This window comes from Gorilla gorilla, chromosome X (assembly GCF_029281585.2).
Source record: "Gorilla gorilla gorilla isolate KB3781 chromosome X, NHGRI_mGorGor1-v2.1_pri, whole genome shotgun sequence".
Classification (NCBI taxonomy): domain Eukaryota; kingdom Metazoa; phylum Chordata; class Mammalia; order Primates; family Hominidae; genus Gorilla; species Gorilla gorilla.
The window spans coordinates 27,591,104-27,607,983 of NC_073247.2; the positions used below are offsets into that span (position 1 = coordinate 27,591,104).

The 16,880-nt window shown below is 40.9% G+C and overlaps 1 protein-coding gene across 6 annotated transcripts in view; it reads left to right on the forward strand.

Annotated features, from left to right (window-relative positions):
- REPS2 (RALBP1 associated Eps domain containing 2) overlaps positions 1–16,880 on the forward strand; it is a 202,445-nt gene that overhangs the window by 153,074 nt on the left and 32,491 nt on the right. For all 6 annotated transcript variants that reach the window (XM_055375470.2, XM_055375469.2, XM_055375471.2 and 3 more), the window contains one exon: positions 152–213. In XM_055375470.2, the coding sequence (XP_055231445.1) occupies positions 152–213 (62 nt within the window). The remainder of the gene's footprint in view (positions 1–151; positions 214–16,880) is intronic.

Below are 16,880 nucleotides of genomic sequence, written 5' to 3' on the forward strand. Positions count from 1 at the left end.
GTACTCTTTTTTCTTAAGCCTTCAGAAGGACTGTAAAAACTTAAAGATGTTAAATGCAAATGCCATTGCCATTCCAAGTTAACAAGCATAAGAGTTTTTTGTTGTTTATTTTTGGGGGGTGATCCTTAATAGTATGTGTTTTTCTTTTCAGCTACCAAGTCAGGATTGTTACCCCCACCACCTGCGCTCCCTCCGAGACCTTGTCCATCACAGGTAGGAGACATATTTGATTTATGTAAACTGTTCGGTGGTAGGGAAGTTGTCCTATCGCTGTGCTTCTTTGCAAGGGTTGATCGCCACAGATCTGGTCCATGAGATTCCCAAGCTGATACCCTGTGAAGAGAGCAGAGAGTGGTTTAATTTATTCTCATCCAGCCAGCTCCCCAGCCTCATGTGGAAGAGAGAAAGTTTCCTCAATAAGCCACCAAGCATACATATACTAGTTCGCTCTTCGCTGTCCAGGGGTGTGTTTGTTTTCATCCCCAGAGAAGGGTAGAAGAAGGGGCCTCTCTCTAATTGGAGGTGGAGACATGGTTTTTCTGTATAGTATGTGCAATCTGGGTGCCTATATTTTCGTCAGCACTTTAGGAGCTATGTTAATTCTACGTAAACGAAAAATAAATGGTTATCAACATGGGGTTAGTGCCGTGGTTTTGGCCTATGGTGCTTTCTTTAGGATGGTATTTTTCCTCAGAACAAAAAGCTGAGATAGCAGGAGGGGGAGAACATGTCACCAAGATCTGTTTCACCCCTAAATTAATTCTGCCTTATTTACATGTGCCACTATGGCCTTATTCATCAACACTTTGCAGAGCTGAAAATGAGAAGCAAACAGTGGAGTGTGGTATATGGTGCTACAGATCTTTCCTTTTGTTAATTGCTGCTGAAGAAACTTTCTATCTTTAAAGACCCTTTCTGATTTTTGGCAGAAAATGTTGGGAAGTTTCTCTGTAGACAGTCCCTGTTTCTACTTCATTGTTCTGGGTGGTTCAGAGCTATCCTTCCATACGGGGACATCTCAGGACTCATGAGTCACTGAAACCACTTTTAACACATGCTTGTCCTTCTTTCAGTGAATGAAATGGTTTTTAGCATCCACTCAACCTTGAGATGCAAATACTATGAGATATTGGCTTCCTGCTTTAGTGCGAAGGGTAATAAAAAGCCCATTTCTTCCTGACCTGCATATAAACCAGCGAGAACTCCTTTCCAGGATGTAACATTGGCCTTAAGAGATACTGGTTGAACCGTCAACAAGTATTTATTGAGTCCCTGCTGTATATCTAATGCCAAACCTTAGTTTTGCCCTAAGCCTTTCATTGGCTGTAATTTCTTCTCATTCAAATTATTAGCTGTGTCTATTGAGCATCTCCAATAAATCAGGCATTGTGCTAAGTGCTTTCAGTGCATTTTTTAATCCTCACAAAACCCCTCTGAGGTAGATACAGGTACTAATATTATCCCTTTTTTTTTTTAAACAGATAAGGAAGTTGAAGTATATGGGGGCTAAGCAAGTTACCCAAGGTGGCATAGCTAGTAAATAGGAGAGCCAGCTCCCAAATTGCAATGTGTCTCCTAAAGGCTCCTCCTGTCACCATCACTGGAGTCTGAGTGTCTATGTATACAGCCAGACAGCAGATCCATTACACTTGCAATGGAGGCTTTCATCACAGGCCCCTAAGGAGGACCTTGATGAGATGAGGCTCCTGCTCCACACCAACAGCAAACCTGGACTTCGTCACAACAAAATGAGCAGGCATTTGCTAGCTGCTAGTTCAAGCCTGGGGCTTGAGAGCCACCTGGTTGAATGCATGGAAGACCTGTCTGAAATGACTTTTGTAACCAACCTTCTAGCTTTCTCTTCCTGCACAAATGCCAGTAGTTACTACCCGGTCCCAAAATATGCTGCTGCTATCAGCAGTCTTCATCTGAGCTGCTTGAGGTGGGCTTCTTGCCTGCTTTTTGGAGCTTAGTCACCAAAGATCTGACTGGGGGATCTGGGAATTCTCTAGTCACTGTTAATGAATGAGTCTGCTTCTTTGTCTACCAGATTTCCCATCACAAAATAAACAGTGAGCCCAGTACTCAGCCTAAGCCTCCGGCTCAGCTGCCTAACTATGGAGATTTCAGATTTCAGGAACAGGTGTGTAAGAAATGGAGGCAGAAGATCCACATTCCATTTCTCTCCCCTATTCCCTCCTTTCACCCACTGTAAGTGGGACACACATATTCAGATATATGAAGTCCTGGGCAATAAACACATGGTTATATTTAGTTTTTGTGCCATGTCAAGTTGGTATTGACCCTATGAGCGTCTTACTAACCACTTTGTATGGGACACCTATATATTCTAGTCTTTCCCAAACTGCTTGTGATAAAACAGTCTCTGGGAGATATTAATAGGGCTCTGTGGTACAGATTTGCAGACTGCTGCCCCTCTACCCCTCTGGGAGAGTCGCTGTGCAAGTGAGCTCACTAAAGGCTTTGGAGGCCTACAGTAAGTAAAGCTAGTAAATTTTGTTAAAGCCAGCAATTTCCTAGCTTCTGTGACCATTGATATCTTTATTTATAAAATACCTGTTAGGATACAAAATCAGTGTGCAAAAAGCACAAGCATTCCTTTACGCCAAGAATAGGCAAGCAGAGAGCCAAATCATGAATGAACTCCCATTCACAATCACTACAAAGAGAATAAAATACTTAGGAATACAGCTAACAAGGGATGTGAAGGACCTCTTCAGGGAGAACTACAAACCACTGCTAAAGGAAATTAGAGAGGACACAAACAAATGGAAAAACATTCCATCCTTATGGATAGGAAGAATCAATATCGTGAAAATGGCCATACTGCCTGAAGTAACTTTTTTTTTTTTTTTGAGACGGAGTCTCGCACTATCGCCCAGGCTGGAGTGCAGTGGGGTGATCTCGGCTCACTGCAAGCTCCGCCTCCCGGGTGCACGCCATTCTCCTGTCTCAGCCTCCTGAGTAGCTGGGACTACAGGTGCCTGCCACCACGCCTGGCTAATTTTCTGTATTTTTTAGTAGAGACGGGATTTAACTGTGTTAGCCAGGATGATCTCGATCTCCTGACCAGGATGATCCAGGATGATCTGATCCACCTGCCTCGGCCTTCCAAAGTGCTGGGATTACAGGCATGAGCCACCATGCCCGGCTGCCCAAAGTCATTTATAGATTCAATGATATTCCCATCAAATTACCATTGACATTCTTCACAGAATTAGAAAAAACTGTTTTCAATTTCATATGGAATCAAAGAAGACCCCATATAACCAAGACAATCCTAAGCAAAAAGAACAAAGCTGGAGGCATCATGCTACCTGACTTCAAACTATACTACAAGGCTACAGTAACCAAAAGAGCATGGTACTGCTATCAAAACAGACATATAGACTAGTGGAGCAGAACAGAGACCTCAGAAATAACACCACACATCTACAACCATCTGATCTTTGACAAACCTGACAAAAACAAGCAATGGGGAAAGGATCAAAGGTCAAAATAAAGGGCTCTATTTTAAAGTGAAATCAGGTTCTGATAAATTTATCATTTGCCCTAGATAACATTGTTTTAAATTTATCAAGGTTGAATATTCAAGTGGAATGCTTGTTTTGTGTAATGTATTTTTCCTTTGTTAACTTTGGCAGTACCTTTTACTATATGTTCCCTAGTTGTAGAATCGGTTCATAGATTGCTCAGAGCTACTCATATCTCTGGATTCATGTATTATGAAGAAACAATTCTGTTTCAGACCAGCTTGTGTTGATTGAATCTCAAGTTTTGGAAGTTCTCTTATGAGGATTTCTTAAATTTGAAAACTACTATTCTCAAGTAGTTAGGGACCGTAGGCACACACTATCAAACCTGGCTTTCCAGGTTTTAAGTATGTAAGAAAAATGAGTTTGTACATTTGCAATATGCATACAGAGATATATAAAGATTGTTTCTACATACACCAAAAGCATATATTCTTTTATCAAATGAGAGAGATGAAGTATAGGTTTTCAGCATAACATGCAGTTTAGCTGGCTCATACTTATTCAAGCACCACTGTGATATGAACATCTGGATTAAGTTATACAAATGGGGCCCTGGAGTTAGGAAAAGGAATAAGTTAAAAGAAACATCTTTTTATTTTTCATACTATAGGTAAGATCAAGAAGAACCTAGTGACTATATACAAAATTAAGTAGTTTGTGTTTCACATTTTCCTGTGGCAAGACTAGAGACTAGGGCATGGTCTTTTGGCTCAGCTCAGAAGAGGTGACTTTTTTTTGAAAAAAGACTTATTTATAGCATAAATAACCAAAAAGCAATTAAAGTAAACTATTTCATATAGAGCAGTGCATTCTTTTGTTTGTTTTTGTTTTTGTTTTCTTAAGACGGTCTCGCTGTGTCACCCAGGCTGGAGTGCAGTGGCATGTTCAGGGCTTACTGCAGCCTTGACCTCCCAGGCTCAAGTGATCTTCCCACCTCAGCCTAAAGTGTTGGGGATTACAGGCGTGTGCTACTGTGCCCGGCCTAGAGCAGTGTTAAAGTGAGAGTTAAATGTATTAGCCCACTGTTTGTGTCATTTTAATAAATCCAGTAAATTGCCATCTGTAGAGTTTGTGTTTATTCTTTTTTTTTTTTTTGAGATGGAGTTTTGCTCTTGTTGCCCAGGCTGGAGTGCAATGGCGCGATCTTGGCTCACCGCAACCTCCACCTCCCCGGTTCAAGCGATTCTCCTGCCTCAGCCTTCCGAGTAGCTGGGATAACAGGCATGCACCACCACGCCCGGCTAATTCTGTATTTTTAGTAGAGATGGGGGTTTCACCATGTTGGCCAGGCTGGTCTCAAACTCCTGACCTCGTGATCTGCCCACTTCAGCCTCCCAAAGTGCTGGGATTACAGGCATGAGCCACCGTGCCCGGCGAGTTTGTGTTTATTCTGTAGGTCAGTTCTCTGCTAAGGGACTGTTTGGTACTTCAGTAGCTAAGTCCTTTTAATAATGTTGATCTCATGACAGTTTTCTTATGGCAATTGTGATAGAGCTACAGCTTCAGTGTAACTATAATAAAGAAAAGATTTTGGGGGTGCAAGACATTATCTTTTAAGTTTTCTATTAGCACCACATTTGATAAATTGGGGTTCCCTGCAGACTAATGTGCTCAGAATTTTCCTATTTCTGCCACTAATTTCTCACCTTATATGTAACAAAGTTTTCCTCACTAGCAATGTAATGAGTACTAAAAATAGCACTGGAAGGTGAAAGCACTGTGGGAGAAGCATTTGATGAATACCTTTAAGCTTAGAGAGACCAAGAAGACTCATGGAAGGGGTGAGATGACCAATGAAATTAGTTTTAAAGAAACAACAGAACTTTTTTTTTTTTTTAGCTAGCTAAAAGATACAGAGCTTTACCGCAGATTAAAAAAAAAAAAAAACCCAAATGCAGAGAAACAGGCTTGCAAGAGGTCCTGGTATGTTTGAGGAGCTGCCTGAGATTTGGAAAGCCAGATTGTAGGGAAAATGGCTGTAGTGTTCTGGAAGTGGCCATGGGGAGCAAGCCTCCTGCTCACTTCCAGTTCCAGTTCCGGTAGGGATGTGGGAGAGAAACAGCCCCTACCAAAGGAGTTCTGTCTGGGGAGCAGAAACTGATGGGAGGACAGGGTTTTAGCCTAGTGGTTCTCACCCTTGGCTGCACAGTGGAATCATCTGGGGGAGCTTTGAACGTGCTGAGGCCTGGAGCCCCTCCCAGAGATTTTGGCATGGGGTGCTGAGGTCTGGCCACTGGGAGGTTTAAAAACCTCCCCAGGTGATTCTGAAGTGCAGCCAGAGTTGAGAAGCACTGAATTAGGGCAAGAGGAAGGAATGCTCAGAGAAGAGGTTGAGAATATAGGGAATTTTATTGATGAGTTCTTATAGGGCACAATGAAAGGGGTTCTGGAGTTGGGGAGGCATGAGGTCAGCTTAGGGGATGTACTCAGACCTTATGGGGACAAGAACTCAGATCACAAGGGGCCTGGGAGTCAAGGGATTCTTGTGGTGACTGATGTGAACAGGTCTAGAGGATGTGGCAGGAAGGTCCTGCTGAAAGAACTAGTCACTGTATGCCTCAGGTCCTGTGTGTACTACTGTGAGAGGCTAGCCATGAACACAGATGGCCTCAAGAGGAAACCAGAACAACTGTGGTCCATTCAGTTAATTCCTCATCTAACTTCATAATCTGGCTAGAATCAGGTCCTGAAAGTGATATCGAACCCAATAGGAATATGGCAGTCATGCTACTCTTTTTCAAAGACTAATTTTTTAGACACAACTTTTTATAAAATACTACATTTGTTTTATTTGGAAGTAAAAACTGCAGCTCACTTAAACTTAAATGGCAGTTCGTAGGCCCTGAATTTGTGAAATATTCAACACCATTTTAAATACTCTATCCTTTTAATTAATATCCTGTCATTTAAATTATTCTTTCCACAAGTTAATAGACAGTTGGTGATTCAAAATAGTAAATTCTTCTGGGAGAAATTAAGAGTTTTAGACCACACATACTTTTTTGGGGCGGGGGAAGGAATTCCTGGTGATTATGTAAGTCTCTTACAGGGCTATCTAATCCATTTTTAAGTGTTAATTTTATTAAAGCATAACATGCATACTGAATCTATTTTTAACACATACTAAATCAATTTTTAAGATAGTAAAATGAAGTATAGGTTGAGTACCCTTTGTCTGAAATGCTTGGGACCAGAAGTGGTTTAGATTTCACTTTTTTTTGGAATATCTACATTACACTTACCTAGTTGACCATCTCAAATCTGAAAATCCAAAATCCTAAATGCTCCAGTAAGCATTTCCTTTGAGTGTCATGTTGGTACTCAAAAAGTTTTGGGAGGCTGAGGTGGGTGGATCACCTGAGGTCAGAAGTTCGAGACCAGCCTGGCCAACATGGTGAAACCTCATCTCTACTAAAAAAAAAAAAACAAAAATTAGCCGGGCGGGGTGGCAGGCGCCTGTAGTCCCAGCTACTCAGGAGGCTGAGGCAGGAGAATCTCTTGAACCTGCAAGGCGGAGGTTGCAGTGAGCCAAGACCGCGACATTGCACTCCAGCCTGGGCAACAAGAGTGAAACTCCATCTCAAACAAACAAACAAACAATAAAAAAAGAAGAGGCCAGGCTTAGTGGCTCACGCCTGTAATCCCAACACTTAGGGAGGCTGAAGCGGGCAGATCACCTAAGGTCAGGAGTTCGAGACCAGCCTGACCAACATGGTGAAACCCCATCTCTACTAAAAATACAAAAATTAGCCTGGCGTGATGGTACGTGCCTGTAATCCCAGCTACTCGGGAGGCTGAGGCAGGAGAATTGCTTGAACCCAGGAGGTGGAGGTTGCAGGGAGCCGAGATTGAGCCACTGCACTCCAGTGTGGGTGACAGAGCAAGACTCTGTCTCAACAACAACAACAGAAGTTTTGGGTTTTGGAGCATTTTGGATTTTGTATTTTTGGATTTTGGATACTTAACCTGTATTATATTGTTGTCAACTTTCAAATATCTATAAGAAAATAGCAAGAAACATTATTTAATGTGAACAATAGAGAAATGTCACTGCTTTTAAAATTGCATGTTTTTTTAATCAAATTAAAACTCCGTGAATAAACACCAAACATCATGAAATCTCTTGCTGTAATATATTCAAATGACCTCATGTAATATATAAGTCATTGAATCACCTTAAGATACTGCCTGTTAAAGCATATTTATGAACTTTCAAAGGTATATACAACATCCTAATTTTTACTCATCAAAATACGAATATTTTAATGTGTATCAAGATAGTTTCTATTCATGCATGTATTAGAAAATCAGAAATTATTCCAAAGTGAATTTATAAACGTATATCACCTAAGATGCCACCTTCATTTTCTTCCAAAGTGTTACTTTGTTCTGTCCTACAGTGTATGCTATAGATTAGCTGAAAATCACAACATGTTAATGAGTATTTCAGTGATTAAGGAAAGAAGATATAAACCAAGGCTGTACCTTCATTTGTGATGATGAAAGAACATACTGAAAGCTGTACCACACTGTGCTGAATGTAGTAATATGAATGTGTCTGTCTGTGGTCTTATCCTTAGTCCTGCTACTGTGTAGCTCTCTGGCTTTGTGGGAATTAAGTAAGTTAGTCTCATGGACCTGTCGCCCCTTCTGTAAAGTAAGAAGATTGGACTAGAGGGATCCTACTAGTGCTAAGATGTCTGATTCTATTTTGTATTCTCTGTTCAAGAATTTTTTTTGTAGTATAGATAAAACATCATGAAACACAGTTGAGGGACAAGATAGGTTGGACTAATTTTCCCTGCTCCTCCCTGCTAAGTACAACTAAAACCCCCAGAAATACTATAATAGAAAGAGGATTTTTTTTTTTTTTGAGACAGGGTCTCGCTCTGTTGTCCAGGCTGGAGTGCAGTGGTGTGATCATGGCTCACTGCACCCTCAACCTCCTGGGCTGAAGGGACTCAGCCTCCTGAGTAGCTGGGACTATAGGTCCTTGCTGCCACACCGAGCTAATGTTTTTATTTTTTGTAGAGACAGGGTCTTCCTATATTGCCCAGGCTGGTCTCAAATTCCTGAGCTCAAGTAATCCTCCCACCTCAGCCTCCCAAAGCCTTGGGATTACAGGTGTGAGCCATCATGCCTGGCCAGAACAAAGACTTTGAAAGGTTTAAAGAGGAAAGAGGACTGGCATGACAGTGAACTAGAGACTTCAAGTAGACAGAAGACCAATAAGGAAATAGAAAGCTTGAACAATACCATGGTTCAACTTGATATAACATAACCATAGAACACCCAGCATCAGCACAATAGACATTTTTCTCAAGTGCACTTGGAATATTCTTCAGGATAGACCATATGTTAGGCCACAAAACAAGTCTCAATAAATTTAAAAAGATTGAAATTATATTAAACATCTTCTCTGATGTCAATGGAATGAAACTAGAAATCAATAACAGAAGTAAAATGGAAGATTCACTAATATGTAGAAATTAACATACTCTTAAAAACACAAAGAAGAAATTATAAGTGAAATTAGAAATTACCTTGAGATGAGTGAAAACAAAATCATATTAAAATCTATGGGATGCAGTGATAGCAGTACTCAGAGGGAAAGTTTTAGCTATAAACACTTATCATTAAAAAAGAAGAGATCCAAAATCAACAGTTAGCTTTACACCTTAAGAAACTGGAAGAAGGCTGGGCGCAGTGGCTCACGCCTGTAATCCCAGCACTTTGGGAAGCCAAGGCGGGTGGATCACGAGGTCAGGAGATCAAGACCATCCTGGCTAACACGGGAAACTCTGTCTCTACTAAAAATACAAAAAAAATGTTATTCCGGGCGTGGTGGCGGGCGCCTGTAGTCCCAGCTACTCGGGAGGCTGAGGCAGGAGAATGGTGTGAACCCAGGAGGTGGAGCTTGCAGTGAGCCAAGATTGCACCACTGCACTCCAGCCCGGGCGACAGAGCGAGACTCTGTCTCAAAAAAAAAAAAAAAAAAAAAAAAAAAAAAAGAAACTGGAAGAAAAAGAGCACACTAAATCCAAAGCTAGCAGGACAGAAATAATAAAGAGTAGAGTGGAGATAAACAAAATAGAGAACAGAAAAACAACAGAGAAAATAGTTGAAAAGTTGATTTTTTGCAAAGATCAACGAAATTGACAAAACTTTAGCTAGACTGACCAAGAGTATAATTAAGCATGTGTTAACCTCTGGTCAAAATAAAGGGCTCTATTTTAAAGTGAAATCAGGTTCTGATAAATTTATCATTTGCCCTAGATAACATTGTTTTAAATTTATCAAGGTTGAATATTCAAGTGGAATGCTTGTTTTGTGTAATGTATTTTTCCTTTGTTAACTTTGGCAGTACCTTTTACTGTATGTTCCCTAGTTGTAGAATCGGTTCATAGATTGCTCAGAGCTACTCATATCTCTAGATTCATGTATCATGAAGAAACAATTCTGTTTCGGACCAACCTGTGTTGATTGAATCTCAAGAGTTTTGGAAGTTCTTTTATGAGGATTTCTTAAATTTGAAAACTGTTCTCAAATAGTTCGCACTGAATGACAAATTCAAAAGGCAAAGGAAATGGCCATAGTGATAAGTGCAAGGAGAAGAGAGGGTGAGAATTAGTAATGAAATACCAGCATTGGAATGGAGGAGAAAAGTGTAAGCCTGTCCCCCTTCCTTCTTTTTGAAAGAAGTGCTCAGCATTTTGCTCTTTATCAATAAGTGTCTTTAGAATTAATCCTAGTAACTAATTCAAAAGAAAGGAAAAGTTCTATGATGACATTTATTTTAGTATTATAAAAATAAGAACAATACAGACCACCTTAATGTCTAGGAAGAAGGCACTGGTCAAGGGTAATGTGTATCTGCCTGATTAGAATATTAGGCATCTATTAAAATGATTACATGACAAAACAGTAGAAAAGAGGGGTAACAGCTGAATACAGAAGTGTTTCCTGATTGTACCACATAAGTATATGGTAGACCTTTGATGGTAATGTTTTCTCATCTCTGAGGATGACCTTGAAGGTCCATGGTGCATGGTAATTGGCCCCTTTCCAGTGGTCGGATTTCGAATTACTTTTACATTAGCCACTGTTCCCTTCCCAGTAGGGTTTTGAGATTCTTAGCTCCTTAGTGAATTTCTACTAACTCTTTTTAGGGGTCTAAAGGGATCGCTTAGGTGACTCATTTATAATTTACCTATCTTGTCTTATAACTTGTTTTTATAAGTTTTTATATTTTGGGAGATGATGTATGTATAGTATTTATGTGAATTGGGATATCTGTGAAGGTCTCCAGATGGTTCAGTCCTAAATGTCAAGTGCCTACTGTTAAATACTTGGAGAAGACTGCTAAGTAGTTGGTAGAAGTTTAAATGGCTGTTTTGGTGGGGACGTTATGCAGTTTTTCTTTTAAAAATTTTGTCTTAAAATTAAGGATTAGGGAAAAGAAAAAAAATCCTCTGATATGACAACTAGAATAAAAAGTTATTTGAAGATTTACCAGAATAAAATGGCCTTTGGAAACTACTTTTAGAGACCAGCTCTCAGAAATAGTGATAAGACATATATTGCATAATTACATTGTTACGATGACTCTAGCAATTGTGAGGTTCAAAGAAATAGTGTACTGAAGTATTATCATCTAGTCATGTTTTAAATCTATGTTCTTTGGATAGTAAACTCTTATTGCCCTCACTCTTAAATAGTAATTCTGCTGTGTACAGAATTTTAGACTGAAAGTAATTTTTCCTCAGTATTTTGAATGCATTACCTCCTCTTCTAGCATTTATTGCCGCCACTGCTCCGGATTGTACTGTCAATCTATTTTTTATTCCTTTGGTGCAGCTTTGTCTTTCCTCTGGGATTGCTTTTAAAAGTTTGTTTTTACTTTCTGAAGGGGTGGGTTGCCCCTCCACACCTGTGGGTGTTTCTCGTTAGGTGGAACGTGAGACTTGGAAAGGAAAAAGACACAGAGACAAAGTATAGAGAAAGAAATAAGGGGGCCCAGGGGACCAGCGTTCAGCATATGGAGGATCCTGCCAGCCTCTGAGTTCCCTTAGTATTTATTCATCATTTTTGGGTGTTTCTCAGAGAGGGGGATGTGGCAGTGTCATAGGATAATAGTGGAGAGAAGGTCAGCAGATAAACACGTGAACAAAGGTCTCTGCATCATAGACAAGGTAAAGAATTAAGTGCTGTGCTTTAGATATGCATACACATAAACATCTCAATGCGTTACAGAGCAGTATTGTTGCCCGCATGTCCCACCTCCAGCCCTAAGGCGGTTTTCCCCTATCTCAGTAGATGGAACATACAATCCGGTTTTATACCGAGACATTCCATTGCCCAGGGACGGGCAGGAGACAGATGCCTTCCTCTTGTCTCAACTGCAAGAGGCATGCCTTCCTCTTATACTAATCCTCCTCAGCACAGACCCTTTACGGGTGTCGAGCTGGGGGACGGTCAGGTCTTTCCCTTCCCACGAGGCCATATTTCAGACTATCACATGGGGAGAAACCTTGGACAATACCTGGCTTTCCTAGGCAGAGGTCCCTGCGGCCTTCCGCAGTGTTTGTGTCCCTGGGTACTTGAGATTAGGGAGTGGTGATGACTCTTAACTAGCATGCTGCCTTCAAGCATCTGTTTAACAAAGCACATCTTGCACCGCCCTTAATCCATTTAACCCTGAGTTGACACAGCACGTGTTTCAGAGAGCACGGGGTTGGGGGTAAGGTTGTAGATTAACAGCATCTCAAGGCAGAAGAATTTTTCTTAGTACAGAACAAAATGGAGTCTCCTATGTCTACTTCTTTCTACACAGACACAGTAACAATCTGATCTCTCTTGCTTTTCCCCACACTTTCAGTGTTCTGTTTTGATGGCGCTGTGATGGGTTTAAGCGTAGATTTAAATTTGTTTATGCCAGGTGACACTTGGCATGCCATTTTCCTTCTAGAAAATCATCTTTAATTTTAGGACATTTAGTGATATCTCTGTGGGTTTTGCTTCTCTACTTATTTCTTCTGTTTTCTTCTGGAACTAACTATATTTCTGTCAACACATTTAAAAAAAAACTCTAGTAATGTGCCTTTCGTCTTTTTTTTTTTTTTCTTTTTTGAGACAGGGTCTTGCTCTGTCACCCAGGCTGTGCAATGGGATGATCCATGGCTCACTGCAGCCTCAACCTCCTGGGCTGAAGCTGTCCTCCCACTTCAGCCTCCTGAGTAGCTGGGACTACAGGCGCATGCCACCACACCTGGCTAATTTTTTGTGTTTTTTGTAGAGATGGGGTTTTTTCATGTTACCCAAGCTGGTCTTGAACTCCTGGGCCCAAGCAGTCCTCCCATCTCAACCTCCCAAAGTGCTGGGATGTACAGAGGTGAGCACCTTGTCACTTTCATCTATTTATGTTGTGATCTTTCTGGGCTTGCTCTGGATGAAATCTTCATCTTCCAAATTAAAAATCCTCTGCATAACTATATAGCCTAGAATTTTTCCTATTCTGTTATTAAGCCTCTATCACTATTCTTTGATTCTAGGTTTTATAATCCATTCTTTTTTATAACAACCTGTTCTTGTTTTACTTTTCCCTATTTTTGTTTTATACCCATCTATTCTTTTTAAGGATCTATTCTCCACTTTTAACTTTGAGAATTCTAAAATACTTACTTTAAAGTTATTTTTAACTTGTTCTATTTTTGTTTTTGTCAGGAGCGAATTTGCCTTTTTTATTTGGCTGTTCTACCATGCTTTTTGGAATTTTGTTTTGTAGGCTTATTTTGAGTTGGAGTTCAATCTCATTCTCAGTTCTCTGAGCTCCTCACTTTCTGCCAGTTCAGTGGCTGTCTCTACCAACTATTCCTGGCATCCATGGCCTCCAGTCAAGAGCTGATTCTTATACTTGAAATACAGTACTTCCATCTGGTGCAGGTGTCAGGGGTCTTGTAGATGGCACCCAATGGTGCTTAGCCCAGAACCAGGCTTCAGTGTAATATCTGCTTCGGTTCCTTTCCTAAGTAGGCAACCCAGAGCTTCTCCACAGGCTTCATCTTGGTTTTGCAGCTTCACAGGTAGCAAAGTGATACCTTAGCCTCTGGCATCAGGGAATGAGCTTGGTACCAGTCCCCTGCCTCATGCGGGACATTTATTTATTTTTATTTTTTATTATTATTATACTTTAAGTTTTAGGGTACATGTGCACAATGTGCAGGTTTGTTACATATGTATACATGTGCCATGTTGGTGTGCTGCACCCATTAACTCGTCATTTAGCATTAGGTATATCTCCTAATGCTATCCCTCCCCCCTTCCCCCACCCCACAACAGTCTCCAGTGTGTGATGTTCCCCTTCCTGTGTCCATGTGTTCTCATTGTTCAGTTCCCACCTGTGAGTGAGAACATGCAGTGTTTGGTTTTTTGTCCTTGCGATAGTTTGCTGAGAATGATAGTTAACAGCTTCATCCATGTCCCTACAAAGGACATGAACTCATCATTTTTTATGGCTGCATAGTATTCCATGGTGTATATGCGCCACATTTTCTTAATCCAGTCTATCATTGTTGGACATTTGGGTTGGTTCCAAGTCTTTGCTATTGTGAATAGTGCCGCAATAAACATACGTGTGCATGTGTCTTTATAGCAGCATGATTTATAATCCTTTGGGTATGTACCCAAATGGTATTTCTAGTTCTAGATCCCTGAGGAATCGCCACACTGACTTCCACAATGGTTGAACTAGTTTACAGTCCCACCAACAGTGTAAAACTGTTCCTATTTCTCCACATCCTCTCCAGCACCTGTTGTTTCCTGACTTTTGAATGATTCATGCGGGACATTTAAATCCCTGTTATTAGGAGCTCTGAGCTGCCTCTGTCTGCTTCTGCACCCTCTGCCTGACCTACCACTTTGTGATTTGGCCCCACAGAGACCTTTATCTTGCTTCTGAGTGGGACTGAGTCTTTTAAATTTTAACAGTTCATGCTAACACTCTCACATCTGTCATTGCATATCATTTTATGGAAGGGGAAGTTGAGATTCAGAGAGCAGAAGTTAACTACTTGGGCCTTGCAGTTGGTAAGTAAGCCAGCCTGCTGTAGAAGAAAAGGGCTGGAAAAGGTTTCTGAGGAAGTGCTAGAAATTTAATAAGCATGTAGAGAGAGAAAAATCATTCACTATACATCACAAAAATTAACTGTAGATCTGCTAAGTAAAAGTTGATTAAATTTCTACACTCTGTGCCCACCAATAATTTTCTAAATGTGAACTCTTTCCTACATTAATCTTAAATGCTTATTTTTAAAGTGCCTTCCCCAGTGCAGACTTATATTCATCTTAGCCAAAATGGCCTTCACATTTGGTCTGTGGGCCATATTTGATGTAGCAAAAGGCCAAGGGTAACCCTTATTCTACCCCCTAAAAGGGAACATAAAGAGAACTTTTGCATAATAAATAATTATTTATGCATTTCAAAACTGATTTTAAGAGTACACAAACCATAGAGGCTTTGCGATTCTTCATGTATTTTATTAATTTATCAAGCACTTCAACAGAGTGCCTGATGCTCTTCTAGATGCTTTACAAATATTAACTCATTTAAGCCTCACAACAACCACGTGCAGTGGGTTCTATTGCTATCCTAACATTGCAGATAAGTAAACAAGGCACAGAGAACCTCAGCAACTTGCTTGAGGTCAGTGACAGAAAGAAAGAGTTAAGGCTATGATTCCTACCTTGGCTATTTAGCCCCAGTGTACCAGCTCCTACTATACTACTATGCTGTGCTGTGAAACCACGTCTCACAATTATTTTATTAACAATCAAACTGACACACTATCTTTGTCAGGGACACATTTTATTTCATGGAACTAGTTAAAAATTAGCTTTAACTCACTTCTGGTGACTTGTTTTCTTTCTTAGGTTCTTCCTCATTATATTATGCCCATGCTATTGTTATATAAAGCTCACTCTGCTGGTATCATTCTTCTGGAAGATGCCATAAATTCATCTAATCATTTCATCAGATGTTAACGGAATGTGCTCACTGTAGGCCCACAGTTTGCTGAGAACTATAGGAGCACAAAGATTGTGATGTGATCCTTATCCTGTAGTTCCTTTATCCTGCATCACCCTCTCACAGCAGTCATGCCCAACACTATCTATTCTATAGTCTCTCATGGTTCTTACAACTGAGTCATTTTCTGTGTGTCTCATTTAAACCCATTTCTTAATGCTGTATTGACACAGGTTGTAGGCAATAAAGTGGTCACCATGTTTCTAATAACTAACAATATAGCCCAGTTTTCCCCTGGGGGGCTCAGTTATGGTGGTTTTCTAGGTTTCTGAGCAATGGAATCCTCATTTCTCTTCTCTGCTGTCCCCTATCGCACTGTGACTTTTTTTTTTTTTTTGAGAAAGAGTCTTGCTCCGTTGCCCAGGCTGGAGTGCAGTGGTGCGATTCTGGCTCGCTGCAACCTCCGCCTCCCAGGTTCAAGCAATTCTCCTGCCTTAGCCTCCCGAGTAGCTGGGATTACAGGCACATGCCACCATGTCTGGCTAATTTTTGTATTTTTAGTAGAGATAGGGTTTCACCATGTTGGCCAGGCTGGTCTGGAACTCCTGACCTTGTGATCCACCTGCCTTGGCCTCCCAAAGTGTTGGGATTACAGGCGTGAGCCACTGTGCACGGCCCACACTGTGACTTTAAGGAAGCACTCCTGAGGGGGTCAGGGGAGGAGCAGATGTGGATTGGGAGGATGCCCAAATGTGCTACTGTGCTAATGGGAAAGGACAATGGAGGACAACCAGGGGTTGGGCTCAGGGAGGCAGCCTGACAGAGGATTTAAGAGCATGGGCTTGGGGTTTCAAATCCTATCTGCCTCTTACTGGCTTTGTGACTTTGGGCAAGTTAGTCTCTCTGTGCCTCAATTTCATCATCTGTAAAATGGGGATCATGGTAGTATCCATTTTCATAGGGTTATGATGATTAAATGAGTGAAGATCTCTAAAGCACTTAGAATGATGCCTGGTGCCATAGTCAACCCTCAATAATATTTAGCTGTTATAATTATCATCACCACAGGCCTAGTGAAACAGAGGTGGGGTCTAGTTGGCAAACATAGAACAGACTCCAGATAGCTAGAAATTAGTTGCCACCAGCCCAGAATGAGTGCTGAAGTGGCTCGCTAAAGCACCTGCAGTCAAAGCACATTGTTACCCTCATCTGTGACCTTTCATGGGCTGTCTCTCTGCCTATGTCAGGGGTTGGCAAACTATAGCCTACAGGCCAAATCCAGATGGTCACCTGTTTCTATA